Below are 15,693 nucleotides of genomic sequence, written 5' to 3' on the forward strand. Positions count from 1 at the left end.
GAAATATTCAACATCCATATATAAAATGTTGAAACAAATTTGTATGTACTATCATGAAGAAATATCTAAGTTATATTGTTATATGGAAAAAAGCAGTTTACAGAACAGTATGAGTATTAAGATTCCATTTGTGTGTGGGTCTACATAGGAAAATGTCTGAAAGGAAGTGAATCAACATGTTAAACAGTAAAAAAAAATGTTAGTAGTTCTTATCTCTACAGCATCAGTGTGGGTGATTTTTTTACTTTCTATCTTTTATAATTCTGTGCTACTCAAAATTTTTTCATTAAACATTTATTATTTTTAAAATTTAGAATAAGCTGTTTCTATTTTGAGAAAGCCTATTTGAAATGTGTCATTTTAAAAAATAGACTTCTTTATAGAATTTAAGCATCAGTAGAGAATGCTTTTGGTTAGGTGCCCCCTTCCTGTCACCTTTAGAAAGTGAACAGCATCTTTATGTCATGATGTATAATAAAAGGTACTTTTTTTTTCAGCAACAGTATACCCCATTAAAGAATGGAATGGGATTTTCTTTCCTTCTCTTTTTCTCATTTTATTTTTATATATGCTTGATATCACTGCAGTAAATTTTTCCTTTCTGGTTTTATTTTTCAGGAAGATTTCGATGTTGATCATTTTGTGTCTGACTGTAGGAAGCGGGTCCAGTTGGAAGAACTTAGAGATGATCTGGAACTCTACTATAAACTACTTAAAACCGCTATGGTTGAACTCATCAACAAGGATTATGCAGACTTTGTCAACCTTTCAACAAACTTGGTAACCTTTAAGTCCACATTTCCTGGCAGTCGATACCCATACATACACATACATACTTTTCTCACTCAAATTTATTATGAAAAGTGCTGCTTGTTTTTAGAAATTTTAGAAATTTAGTTGACTTAGAAATTTAGTTGACTTTCTCCCATAAACTCGAAGAGATTACTAATCTCATTAATAAAAGAACCAAATTTTCTTGGTATACATTTTTTTTTTTTAATGTTTTTTCACTTGGGACTATTCTAGCTTGATTGTTTTTCAGTTAGGTATTACAGTTTAGTGAAAAGTAAAGGATAGTAATATCAGAGTGGTTGCTTTTGTTAGCTGTTCACTCATTACTGTGAAATTTCCCTGCTTTCAACTGTAATTTGCAAGAGAAAATGCCAACCATTCTTAGGGAAATCTTAATTTACTTCCAGGTACAGGTGCTAGCCAGGACTAGGCTGAAAGAACATTGACCATTAGTGGTCATTAAGAGGCTTGGTTTTACAAAAATGTAAGAATGGTTTATATTGAGCATATTGGTTGCTTGCACATATAGCTTAGACCTGCTTAAGTTCCAGTACTTGAAAAATTTGCCTTGAGTCTTCTTGTTTATATTTTAATTTGCTTTTTAAATCTCTTTGTCCAGAGAGGTACAGGAATTAGCCATCTCCACTGGAATTAAAATTAATGAGCCATATTTGGTTTTAGGAAATGTAAAACTAAGATAAATATTCCTGTAGGTTTAGAAATCCAGAAAATTATATTTCTATTATATTTCACTTGGATTTTTCTCAAGAGTGATAAGAGAGGTATAGTCCATTAGAATTTCTTATCAGCTGGTTGAATGTCTTAAATTACAGATGGATAACTATTCACCTTCAGTTAAAATTTTTCGAATTCATTTAAAAATTTTATCCAAAGACAAATTGTGCATAAGGAGGATTTCATTTATTATTACTTCCCTTATTTTTATGGTGTTCTTGTATGTTAATAGTTTTTTTCATATTCTGTCAGCAATACTTATGGTAAAAATAAAATTTCTGTTATTAAGCTAATTACTTAGCAATATATGATTGTCTGTTTTCATTGCACAGAAAGACAAACCTAAGTCCATTTCAGCTTTGATCTTAAAATAGATACTTAATTATCACTTTGATTGTGATGTGTATGTGGCAACTTGATTTTGCCTTTAGGTTGGTATGGACAAAGCCCTCAACCAGCTTTCTGTGCCTTTGGGACAATTACGAGAAGAGGTTCTGGTAAGTCCCCAAGTAATACTAAACAGTCTAGTATAAAGCATGGCATGCTTGAAATACTTCCTCAAAAAAATTTCCTTTCACGGTAGATTTTTTTTTGAACAGTTAATGATTATAGTACTTACCTTCAAAAAAATTATAAATGATTCTTTTTTTTGCCTGTGATGTTACAACCTAAATATCATGCTTGATTTGAAGATGACAGATACTCAGAGTAAATAGCTTTAAAATGTGTGGCAAGGAGAAAAAGGGTATGGGAAAATTCAACTTGTTGGTGCCACCTCCCTCATATGTAGGTGGTTCCCAACTTACAAATGACTTATACTTCAAAAAATTTGTAATTTTAGAAGTATTTTCTCCAAACAATATTTTACTGGTATTTAGGTTCTTAGACCAGTCCACAAAAGCTATTCAACTCAAAATGTAACTAAAGGATAGTAGTAAGATAATGTAATAACTAATAAACATTATATTTCACTGTTTCTCTAAGAAAATGTCGGCTATAGGAATGAGACTCCCCACCTCTAAGTCACTGGGCATGTGGGCTACATCTGGAAGAACAATAGATGGGGGTGTTTTTAAGGCTTAATGCAGGCATCACTTCCAACAGAAAGCTGCACCTGCCGCGTGACTTCTCCCACCCTTCAGTCTGTGTTAGGTGCTCCTACTTTTGGGTTCCCTGAGCACTCACACTCTATCATTACATTTAGTGTATTATATCAACATTATCTGGGTATTGTCACTGCTAGACCATGAGCATCTTGAGTGGCCTTATTCACCTAGCCCCTAAGACAGTGCCTAGCACATAGTAGGCTCTCAGTGAATGACAAAAGTGAACATTCAATGTATGTATGGTGCTGAAAAATGCAAAAGAAAAGCAATTTCAGTGCATAGGAGTCCAGAGAGTGGTAGTCAGGAAAGAATCCTTAGATGAGGTAAGTTTTGAGCTGTGTTTTGAACTAGCAAATTCTTTCAATTGTGTGTTTATTAAAAAAAAAAAAAAAAAAAAAAAAAAAACTTACTAAAAGACTTTTTCTTGGAATTGAAGGAAAATGATTTTTATGAGAACAGTGTAATTCCAAAAAAGCCTCTTTGTGGCTTCTCCTCTGTTCTTGTCAGTGTGTCTTTTCCTACCCCCAGCCCTGTAGGTGTCGTGTTCCCTAGACTTCAGCCTTTAGCCTTTCACTTTTCTCTCTCTAAACTCTCTTCCATGGAGATGGATCACTCACTCTCCTGAATTCTGCTTGGAACTCTGTGGATTGCTCTCACACATGTGGGCTCTGTTCCTGCCTTGCCAACTGCCTACAGCATATCCCCTTCCATATTCCCCAGTTATCTTTATGGCTACCTTTTCCTTCCTTTTTGATCCTAACTCACAAAGCTACTCTGTGAGATTCTAGGATCACTGAGGGCTTAGGCTGTTTTTGTCTTGTTCATCATTGTATCCTCATTGGCTTGCAAACAGATGGCATTTCATAAGTTTTCTTAATATTTGTTGAGTGAATGAATTCACTTCCTTTCTGCAGAATGTTTGTGATTTGTTCAGTTTATTTTATTTGTTTTTAATATTTTTATTTTGGTCCTCATTCCTAATGATTTCATACTTGGCTTAATTGATCAGCTAGATAGGTTTCTCCACTTGTAACCTCTCCCTTTTCCTGGCTATCCTGTTCCTTAACTCTTGATCCCTAACTTCCTTAAAAAACAGCATTTTCATCATGAGGTATCAGTGCTTAAAAATTCACTAGTTTTCCAAAAATCTATAGAATCTAATCTAACCACTTTATCTGAGCAAATTCCTCCTAAATCCAACCCCTCCCTACATATCTCACTTTATTTCTATTTCTCAGATGAAGCCTGTGGTACACCAGATGCATGCCTCCCCCATCAGGGTCAGTGCCACACTCATTTCTGTTTGTCCACCTTCTGTCTTTTAATCACCTCCTCTCTGCCTTTCTCAGCATGCACGACTATTCAAAGCCTACCTCCAGTCCCATCCCCTTTGCAAAACTTCTCTAGTCTTGGACTCAGATTATCCTTTTCCTACCTTGACCACCTAAGAAATTCTTTGTATATGTTATTATTATTCTTTTGGCAGTTAATCCTGTGTGACCTTGCATTTATGTGTCATTTTACCCCTAAAGTATGAGTATCCTGAATAGCAGTCATGTCTTGTATTTTGTATTTTGCAATAATTACATAATACTAGCCAGTAGGTAGCAAGTTCTATGGAATTGAATTAAATGTGTAAATTTCATGTTATAGAACAATTTCTGCAATACATTTTCTTTATTCTCTTAAAGAGTCTTAGATCATCAGTCAGCGAAGGAATTCGAGCAGTAGATGAACAAATGTCTAAACAAGAGGACATTAGGGAAAAAAAGGTATACACAAGTATGATATCAGAACATTGCCTCTTATGTCACCTTGTAGTTACAAGCATTTTAATATATGTGGTCTCATTTACTTTTCTTGGTAACTTTGCAGAGAGGAAAGGGATGTCTGTTGTTTATATTTAAGGAATAGTAGCTCAGCAAGGCTAGGAGAGAGCCTCGGTCTTTCTCTCCTGGCCTGATTAAAATCTCAATAGTAAGAGAGGTGGTGTAAAGTCATTAATTTTTTTAAAAGGCAAGGAAAATTACATATCCTTCTTGTTATTCTTGTTTTTATTCATGATAGCATCAAACATTTTAAAGAAACCTGTAGATTTCTTATGTTACATAGCAGCTAAAAGTTTTCCTCTGTTTTTTCATACTTTTCAGTGCTGTGAAACTTTTTCCCTCAAAGCCCTTTTGCTTGTATAGATTTATACACTACAATATTGTATTATGTATTTGAACTAATAAGAAATATAAAGTACCCTTATTTTCCAAAAGAAGAAACAGTTAATAACTGACATTAATGAAGCCATTTAATGTTTTAGTAAGCATATATGTGTGTGTATATATATATATATATATATATATGATTAACAATTTGTTTTAACAACCTTGTAAAGAAGGTATTCTTACATTTTATAGATTTGGGGGTAAGTGAGCTTTCTAAAGCAAAATATTTCAATATTGTACTGGTTTATAGTTTTTTTAAAAGGTAGAGTTTTGCTTTCTCATTCTGCCATTTTAGTTTTTTCTTTCTGTTTTTCCTCTTTTTATACATCTCTATTACACTGCCTTTACTTTTTGGTCCTCCTGTCTTTATGTTTTAATTTTATTTTTAAGCATAGTCATATATAATGACAGAGTTAGAATTAGAATTCAAGATATCTAACTCTAGCCTGATGCTTTTTCCAACATTTTCTAAATTTATTTACTTGCATACTTTTTTTAAATTTCAAAGGAGAGAAACCTGCCTTAGAGATCTTACTGTGTAATTCTCCTTTGGCTCCCTTATCACCTTCTCTCCAAATATTTTAAGAATATCATATGTTTCTATAAAAGATTGTAAGCTTTGTGAAAGCAGGGAATTTTTGCCTGGTTTATTCACAGGTGTCCTAAAGTCTAGAAGAATGTCTGGTACATAATAGGTACTCAGTAACCATTTGTTTAACTACATGCTTTGTATTTTTCTTTCTTTTAAAGAAGAGAGTTTTATAATGTTCCTTGACCTCTCTGCAACCTTAAGAGCTGCTTCAATAATATTCGCCATGTATAATAAATGTATTTAATGAGTTTTTGCTGATTCTCTATATCTTGACACTTTGGCTTATAGGTAATATCACAAATGGAGAGGGTAAATATTATCAGAACTAAAATTAAAACATGAAGAAAAGATCATAGGAAAATGAATGTAGCACAGATAGAGGTTCATTTAATATGGGAAAAGAAAGAAGAAAGAAGAGTGCAGAATATGAGAAAGCAAAATGTCTACTTTTTAAAAACTATAAACTTATGTTAGAATATTGAAGTATGCTTGTTCTAGAAAGCCAAAATTAAGATTTGCATTCATGAATATTCAGTGTTATATAGAAACATACAAGATGTATAATGCTCTATATATTCTGAGTTATCTTTTGGCTTTGTCTTTTCCTGTATTTAGAATGAGGAAATAAGATGATTAAGATTAAACATCATGATAACATTTTTTTTTGCTTAATTTTTATATTTATAGATGTGTGTGTTAAGGCTTATACAAGTTATTCGATCAGTTGAGAAAATTGAAAAAATATTAAGTTTTCAAAATTCTAAAGAAACATCTGCACTAGAAATAAGCAGGTAAGTAATTTTTACTAAATAGCACATGAATTAATACTTCACACCCAGTCTAAAATTTTTTTTGAGGAAGAACTAATTTCTGAAAGAAAGGAAATCCAAGTTTATGTGCCTAGTGTTTTTAAATGTAGCTCAAGAAAAGTTGAGTACATGAAATGGTAAAGTTTAGAATGCACATCAATATAAAACTTTATGGTTATAGGTCTTAGTTCCAACGTACTATCTTTGGGGGAATCCGAGGCAGAATGCAAAAGATCCTTGTTGATCTTCAAGGTGTGGAACAACATTAATCGTTCTTAGATATTTTTAAGATGTGCCCAGAGTATTACAGTTGATGTACCTTGAGATTCAAACAACACTAGCATTATATCATTAAGAAACTGTACAGGACACATTTAGTTAAAATATATAAACAGAAAAGAAAAAACTTATGAAAAACCAAAAAGACCATTTCCTCTTTTATACAGTGACTGTCTTGTTACCTTCCCATTCTACAACTTAAAATCACCCCAGTAAGTGGGTGAGTGATGCAGAAAATGAATGGAGTGGATCATATTAAAACTAGTGGGAGGCACCATGGCAAAGTAGAAAGAATAGAGGCTCTGGAATTAGATCGATCTGAGTTTGTATTGTACATACGAGCTGATGACCCTATTCAAGTGAATTAAACTGTCTGTGCCTTAGTGTTGTCATCTATAATGTAAGGCTAATAATAATAGTAGGAGCCTAAAATTGCATCCATCTGACCTAGTCCAGCTCCTGCTTATATCTGTCCCTAGGCTGAAGGCCTGGCAGTCAAGAGCTTATACTTACCTAATTTTCCACTACCTTGAGAGCATGTGGATATGCCTCTTAGTGAAAATTAATTCAAGGCACAAAAGGTGCTGAGAAAAAGAAAAATAATTTTTAGGTGTCACCTTGTAACAAGATAGGCATGGAAAAGCACAATCTGAAGAATGTTAAAACAGTGAATGTTAAAGCAGTACCGTTACTTATCAGGATGGTGTAATCTTTTGGAAGTAAAAAGTTTTATGAATTAAATTTATTTGTTATTTCTGCAAGCCCACTTATGACTGGACAAGTTTTGGAGAGAATAGCCACAGAATTTAACCAATTGCAGTTTCATGCTGTTCAAAGCAAAGGCATGCCTCTTTTGGACAAAGTAAGACCAGTAAGTATTATTTTGGATTTTCACAGTTTGTGAAATTTCATAGTTTAGGATTGCTAAGTAATTTTGGTTTAACCTAATAATGCCCCTGATATTAATTGTTTACATACAGGATTTTTAAACTAGCCATGAATTTCTTCTTTCGGTTTCTGTTGCTTGGATTCCAGCTTCCTAAGTGTCACGTATTATAGATTTTGTGAAAAGATTCAGTCACATTCTCTGAATTATGAGTAAAATTAATTCTGAAGCCAGATTTGATTTATCCAAAGCCCTTGACTGGACCTTAAATCCGTGATGTTTATCATTATCAGATTAACTCTATGATTTAAGAGGAAAACAACATTTTTCTCCTTCTGTCTGTAATTCTGTTTAAACTCTCCTTTGATGGAATAGAGATTTACTTATAAAGAGAGTGTAGGCAAGAGGAAGAATTTACTATTACTCTCTAGGAAATAATGTTTTAATTTTACATATATTAACTTCTATTGGGGCAAGAGGCTTGTTAAATGCGTATATTTGAATTTTTAGAAATTGTTCTAACTAGAGCCTTCTTCCCTTACCTCTTTTTTCTTATAGCGAATAGCTAGCATTACAGCCATGTTACAACAGTCACTGGAAGGTCTCCTATTAGAAGGCCTTCAGACTTCCAGTGTTGATATAATACATCACTGCTTGCGGACTTACGCAACAATTGACAAGACACGTGATGCAGAGATATTAGTTGGTCAAGTACTAGTGAAGCCATATGTAAATGAGGTATGTGCACCTCAAGGCCTTCTTCAAGTTCTGTAAACATTTATGGAACATATTCTGTGTCTCAGACTCTTTACTGGGTACAAGGGATATAAGATAAATACAATAGAAATATTTCTGTAAAATTATCTCATTTATGCAGTATCAGCTGTAAGAAAGGGTTGGTTATCTTTTGGTTATAGTTAACATGCCAGGAATTGGGCATACTCTCAATTATATTCTGTCTGTGCTGTAGCCACAATTTAATAGGGAGATAAGAGTCTTTTCTTTGAAGAAAGTATGCATCAAATGTTTTGAAGTAAATTTTGTGGTATGTAAAAATCTATAGCTCAATAAAGTTGTTGAAAAAGCTTTTGAACCACTGGTGTGTTGAATGGAATAAAACAGTGCGAATGACATACTGCAGTGTACAAATGCCTCAGTGGACGTATGTGCAAAGCACTCTGTGAGCACAGAAAGTTATGTGAGGACAGGGAGAGAATGGGATACCTAGAAGTCTTCATGGAATGGATGATATTTGGCCTAAGTCTTTAAAAGTATGGAGGAGTTGGCCAGGCCAGGAAGGGAATATTCAAAGGTGATGGGCTTTTATGGATAAAATAGCAGAATAATATCTATAATATCTTAAATCCAAGACTTGGCTATCAGAGATTCAGGAGCCATGATTATATTAAGATGCAACTAAAATGCAGAAAGTAAGTATAAAATGCCTTTAAGCAGCCAGAATATAGGTTAAACCATATGGAATTGCTAATACTCGACCAATTCTGACCTATAGAAATGGCAGTTTCTTGTGGTTCAGACTGATAGAAGTCACAAAGCCCATACTATGTTCAGTGTTTTGAGACCTTCTTCCAGTCACCTGTGAGAGTGAATGCTATTCTGTCCAGTCAGTACAAAGCTTATACTAAGTTTAACTTCATGATGAAAGTCTTCAAGATTTTTAAAAAGGGGAAAATTGAATCCCAGTGATAAAAATGAGATGTATGGATTAATGTAATTAATTTTGTCATGTTTGTTACGGTTACTAAAATAAATAATGTTTCAATTCCCTCTGCTTGTCTCCTATTATATTTCATAGCTATCTGGGTGGAAAAGACAAATTATGTACATTATTTCTTTAGCAATAAGTGAACATATCTAGATGCTAATTTGTCCCTTTTTTCATTAAACTGAATCTGGTGTGCTAAACTGAAATATTTGAAGCTTCAGTGGCATGTAAAATAAACCATGACCACATTTTATTTAAACTTGTATGCTTATAACTCTGTCTCTTCACCTCTTGCCTCCTAAATTTATCACACACATACACAAAAATAATAAAATAAAGTGTATTTTCTTCTCTCTTTCTCAGACCCTCTCCTAATCTGAATGATTATAGGAAAAAAAGGTCAGGATCCACACAGTAAAGAATTGTTATAGTGTGGAATCCTGTGCTGTGATTGAAATATTCCAAAAATGAAGGAGGGGTATTATTTTACTTTCAAGGCTGTAGCTCATAAGGCAAGCAGGTGAATGTGCCTGGTTCATCAGCTTCAGACCAATTTTCTGTCATCCAACTTATATCTTTCCCCACGGTCAAAAACTGTGCACCCTAATCCTAGGCATTAGTTTTGAGTGTGACTTATTTACCTTTCTAGAAAACAGGTCAATTTGAAGGGAGGAGATATGAGGAAATACATTTATGTTTTTAAGATTTTCTTTATTCATTTCTCTGGAGTATATCAAACCTGTCTTTTAGATGTTTTTGTTTTGTTTTGTTTATAATAAAAAGTGATATTCCTTTTAATAGGTGATTGTGGAAGACCTTGTTCAGTCTCATCCAAATGGCCTTCAGATCATGTATAATAAACTTCTGGAGTTTGTTCCTCACCATTGCCGCCTTCTTCAAGAAGTTACAGGAGGAGTCATCTCAAGGTAATATAGACTGCTATACATATGATTGCACCTATTAGCTGCATTAACAATTACTGACTGTCTAGTATGTACCAGGTATATTATATATACATATATAATCTTATTTAATTGTTACACATTGCTATGAAGTCTTTATCTATCACTAGCCTTGTTATATATGTGAGGAATCTGTAGGAGATGAATATAAGATTGAAGCTAACTCTCTCTGAATCCAAGCCTCTTGTTGTCTTTTGTCCTTCCATTCCCATTCCTTTTGTCTTCCTATTGAACTGTCTTTCCACATGAAGCTCCAACTCTAATAGCTTCCTTCAAGAGGACTATCCTTATTCGTACTGTTCAGCATTAATCATTATGTCCTCAGGATTCCATTACATATTCTTTTACTTCTCTCAAGGAGTATTTTCCATCTTATAAAATGAGGTAAAGGTCACCACCTGCCACTGCCCATACCTTCCTCCCCCATCTCTTGTACAGTTTGTTGAAGAAAGCAAGTATTCAACCATTGTTTGAAATGAAAGAATTAATGCATTTTCAATGAAAGCATATGAAACAAGGGTCCCCTATTTCAGAGAATAAGCAATATATTTCATCTTGAATTTCTGTTCTTTGAAAAAAATCTGGAGTATAAATATGCTGCTTGACCAGTGAAAGTACCGTCCCTATATGACTATATGATTTCAGATGAAGCCCAGTTTTGCCACTTTTGTTTTAATAATCATGAAGATTTTGTTGGATTTGGATTTGGGAGTAAGAATTTAGTAGAAGTCAGGATGGAAAATTAAAGAAGCAACAGATATGAAATAACTAGTCATTAGATTTTACAAGGCTAGAGTTAGTCCTGAAAGGTCAAGTTTCAAAGCTGTAGTGGCAGAATTGAACCTAATGCTGCTTCACGTTTTAAATATCCTTGGCTTTCCTTTGCCCAGCTCCTGGCTTCAAGTTTCCAAATGCTTCATTCTTCCTTTGTCCTTTTTTGTTTGTTTGTTTTTTGTTTTTATGTATCTCCCTTGATGCCCATTTTTACTGGCAACACCAGCACCATTCAAGATTAACCCTCCAAAGAATATGGGAAAACTTGTCTAATTAGCCATCTGTAATGACTAATCTTTCAGGTTTTAAATTTTGACTTTAGAGTTTTAACTAGACATTTACTTTTGGGAAAAGGAGATTTTATTCTTTAATATTGATTGTGTTCTATGCGTCTGTGTTTTTAAAATCATCGTTTTGTTCTCTCTTTCTCCGGATTCCTTAATAAGGCTAGCTATTATGATCGAAAGTGTATAATATGATATGTGGAATTGGATCTGTAGAAAAGTTGGATTCTTCTTTACCCTCCTCAGCCCTCCCCCACCCCCACCTAATTTCTTATCAATATGTTTTTTGTTTTTTTTTTTCAGAAAAAACAACAAATGATTTTTAATGTAGAAAACTGAAAGCATAGGAACTGTTTTACAAAGAATTCTTTTGATTATTTTAATATCACATTGCTGCAAAGTGGACTGTGACACTTGTACAGATTTTTTTTTTTTTCTCATTTTTATTGAGATTGTTCAGATACCATACAATTATCCAAAGATCCAAAGTGTACAATCACTTGCCCCTGGGTACCCTCATACAGCTGTGCATCTATCACACTTAATTTTTGTTCAATTTTTAGGAACTTTTCATTACTCCAGACAAGAAATAAAGTGAAAGATGAAAAAAGAAAAAAAGAAAAGGAAACTCTAAACCTCCCCTATTTGTTGACTCCTAGTATTGATATAGTACGTTTGTTACTGTTTATGAAAAAATGTTGAAATACTACTAACTGTAGTATATAGTTTCTAATAGGTATATAGTTCTTCCCTATTTGCCCCTTTATTATTAACTTCTAATTGTATTGTCATACGTTTGTTCTGGTTCATGAAGTGATTTCTAGTATTTGGACAGTTGATCATGGACATTGCCCACCATAGGATTCAGTTTTATACATTTCCATCTTTTGACCTCCAACTTTCCTTCTGGTGACATATATGACTCTGAGCTTCCCCTTTCCACCTCATTCACACACCATTCGGCGCTGTTAGTTATTGTCACATCTTGCTACCAACACCCCTGTTCATTTCCAAACATTTAAGTTCATCCTAATTGAACATTCTGCTCATTCTAAGCAACAGCATCTACATTTCTTCCACAAGGCAGGAGGGAGAGTCAAAGAAGGTAGAGAGGCAAAAGAAAGAGGAAACAAAAAAATGACAGCTAGGAAGCAGCAAAAGGAAAAATAACCTTAAATCAAAGTAGAATAAAGAATCAGACAATACCACCAATGTCAAGTGTCCCCTATCCCCCCCTCTTATCTGCATTCACCTTGGTATATCACCTTTGTTACATTAAAGGAAGCATAATACAATGATTCTATTAGTTACAGTCTCTAATTTATGCTGATTGCATCCCTCCCCCAATGCCTCCCCATTTTTAACACCTTGCAAGGTTGACATTTGCTTGCTCTCCCTCATAAAAGAACATATTTGTACATTTTATCACAATTGTTGAACACTCTAGATTTCACCGAGTTACACAGTCGCAGTCGTTATCTTTCCTCCTTTCTTGTGGTGTCTCACATGCTCCCCATCTTCCTCTCTCAACCGTATTCATAGTTACCTTTGTTCAGTGTACTTACATTGTTGTGCTACCATCTCCCAAAATTGTGTTCCAAACCACACACTCCTGTCTTCTATCACCCTGTAGTGCTCCCTTTAGTATTTCCTGTAGGGCGGGTGTCTTGTTCACAAAGTCTCTCATTGTCTGTCTGTCAGAAAATATTTTGAGCTCTTCCTCATATTTGAAGGACAGCTTTGCTGGATACAGGATTCTTGGTTGGTGGTTTTTCTCTTTCAGTATCTTAAATATATCACACCACTTCCTTCTTGCCTCCATGGTTTCTGCTGAGAGATCCGCACATAGTCTTATTAAGCTTCCTTTGTATGTAATGGATTGCTTTTCTCTTGCTGCTTTCAGGATTCTCTCTTTGTCTTTGACATTTGATAATCTGATTATTAAGTGTCTTGGCGTAGGCCTATTCATATCTCTTCTGTTTGGAGTATGCTGTACTTCTTGGATCTGTAATTTTATGTCTTTCATAAGAGATGGGAAATTTTCATTAATTATTTCCTCTAGTATTGCTTCTGCCCCCTTTCCCTTCTCTTCTCCTTCTGGGACACCAATGATACGTACATTATTGTACTTTGTTTCATCCTTGAGTTCCCGGAGACGTTGCTCATATTTTTTCATTCTTTTCTCCATGTGCTCCTTTGCGTGTAGGCTTTCAGGTGTTTTGTTCTCCAGTTCCTGAGTGTTTTCTTCTGCCTCTTGACATCTGCTGTTGTATGTTTCCATTGTGTCTTTCATCTCTTGTGTTGTGCCTTTCATTTCCATAGATTCTACTAGTAGGTTTTTTGAACTTTTGATTTCTGCCGTATACATGTCCAGTGCTTCCTTTACAGCCTCTATCTCTTTTGCAATATCTTCTCTAAACTTTTTGAATTGATTTAGCATTAGTTGTTTAAATTCCTGTATCTCAGTTGAAGTGTACGTTTGTTCCTTTGACTGGGCCATAACTTTGTTTTTCTTAGTGTAGGTTGTAATTTTCTGTTGTCTAGGCATGGTTTCCTTGGTTATCCAAATCAGGTTTTCCCAGACCAGAACAGGCTCAAGTCCCAGAGGGAAGAAATATTCAGTATCTGGTTTCCCTGAGGAAATTGCTCCACCCTTTGATGCCTCGGGTCACTGTGCTTTTCTGCCCAGCAGGTGACGCCTGTTAGCCTATAATTCTTGACTGGTGTGAGGAGGTATGGCTGTGTTCCCCCAGGCTCTGGGGTCTGGTTCTGAATGGAAAGGGCCCCACCCCTTTCCTCCTAGAGAAGACAGACCCCTCAGGTGGAGGTCATTAGCATTTCAGTGGTCTCGCTGTCTGCTTGTGGTGTCTCCACCCTTCCCAGAGTCACAGCCCTGGAAACTGAAAATGACTGGGGCTTTCTCCACTGAGCCAAAAAAGAAACAGATAGTCCCCTTTAGACCCAGTCCAAGGCGACCGTCCGGCTCTCCCAGGTCAGTCGTCACCCAGAGCCTCTGTCAGTTTTTTGGGGCTGCGTACCTGTAGTGAGCAGTTCACACTCGCTACTTAAAACCCCAGTTGGAGCTCAGCTGAGCTATATTCACTTGCTGGGAGAGAGCTTCTCTGTGGCACCACGAGGCTTTGCAGCTCGGGCTATGGGGGAGGGGGTCTCCCGACCTGGTTCCGCAGGTTTTACTTACAGATTTTATGCTGTGTTCTCGGGCATTCCTCAGAATTCAGGTTGGTGTATGATGAATGGATGGTCTCGTTTGTCCCCCCGCAGTTATTCTGGATTATTTACTAGTTGTTTCTGGTTTTTTGTAGTTGTTCCAGGGGGACTACTTAGCTTCCACTCCTCTCTATGCCGCCATCTTGCCCCCTCCTATCAATATGTTTTTGAAACTGTAATCAGAGTATTTGATAGATATCTCTGGACAGTGAAGCAGAATTTCCTTGATAATTTTTACTAAGCAGAAAAATTATGAAAAAATTTTTTCGTTTATTTTAATGCTTATCAAAATGTTAAGTCCCAATTCAATATGACAATTTAGCTACAAAACTCTCAGCTTTGCTAAAATAAGACCATATATTCTATTGCTTATTATATTTTTAGAAAATTATTTTAAAGTAAAGCAAATTACTCAGGGCACAAAGTAGGTAGATCAGTGAGATGGTGTTTACCTAAAAGATATTTACAGGTTTTTAAGGTCAGGGAAAACCTAACTTAAGGAATCTGTCTTATGTATTTAACTACCACTAGCAGGATTTAACTATATACTAGACAGTATTCTAAGTGCTTTACAAATATTAGTACTTATCATGACCCTATGAGGTAGGTACTTTTATTGTCCTCATTTGACAAATTGAAGATGAGAAAACCAATGTCAGAGATGTTAAATGACTTGTTCAAGGCCTAAGATTTAAACCCTGGTAGTCTGGCTCCTAAGCCAGTGCTTTTATCTCTGCTGCCTGTCATCTAAGTTTGTTCATTAGAAATCAAGTGCTAAAAAACAAAAGATACACACACAAAACATTAATCTGTTAGCTTGGTTAGTGTTTGTGATCCAGATTTGATATGAAAGTCATAGAATTTTAGAATTGAAGGTGATCTTAGAAAAATCTAAATGAGAAAAAGCTATTAATAATTTTAAGTTAGCATAATTTGTCATGCCTCAGGGTTTAATATGTAAAGACTGCTTTTCTTGTGGTATTAGACCGCTTCTTTTCCGAAACTGAGTGTAAAGGTGGAAGACAGTAGACTATTTCAGGGGGAAATAATTATGCCAAGGCAATTTTATGTAGTTTTGCCTTATCCTAGACACCAGTTTGCTTACCTATGTGATAGAAAATTAGGATTCAGGAGATCTGTCAGGTTCAAGGTGAGGCTGAGATTAAGGAAAGAAATAGAAATTTGAATCTCCAAACAAACTAATAGAAAAATATAGTTTTAAAGGATAATGTAAGTTTTAGACTGTGAGTAGAAGCACCGCAGTGGAATTTTGCTCTTTGTGAACAGAAGTTTAGGATGTATTT

General features: G+C 35.0%; 1 protein-coding gene across 2 annotated transcripts in view; it reads left to right on the forward strand.

Moving 5' to 3' along the window:
* The window catches only part of COG2 (component of oligomeric golgi complex 2), a 44,576-nt gene that overhangs the window by 9,583 nt on the left and 19,300 nt on the right, over positions 1 to 15,693 (forward strand). For both annotated transcript variants that reach the window (XM_037820847.1, XM_037820846.1), the window contains exons 2-8: positions 619 to 780; positions 1,959 to 2,024; positions 4,325 to 4,405; positions 6,129 to 6,232; positions 7,292 to 7,400; positions 7,974 to 8,153; positions 9,943 to 10,067. In XM_037820847.1, the coding sequence (XP_037676775.1) occupies positions 619 to 780; positions 1,959 to 2,024; positions 4,325 to 4,405; positions 6,129 to 6,232; positions 7,292 to 7,400; positions 7,974 to 8,153; positions 9,943 to 10,067 (827 nt within the window). The remainder of the gene's footprint in view (positions 1 to 618; positions 781 to 1,958; positions 2,025 to 4,324; positions 4,406 to 6,128; positions 6,233 to 7,291; positions 7,401 to 7,973; positions 8,154 to 9,942; positions 10,068 to 15,693) is intronic.

Source organism: Choloepus didactylus, chromosome 2, assembly GCF_015220235.1.
Source record: "Choloepus didactylus isolate mChoDid1 chromosome 2, mChoDid1.pri, whole genome shotgun sequence".
Taxonomy (NCBI): domain Eukaryota; kingdom Metazoa; phylum Chordata; class Mammalia; order Pilosa; family Megalonychidae; genus Choloepus; species Choloepus didactylus.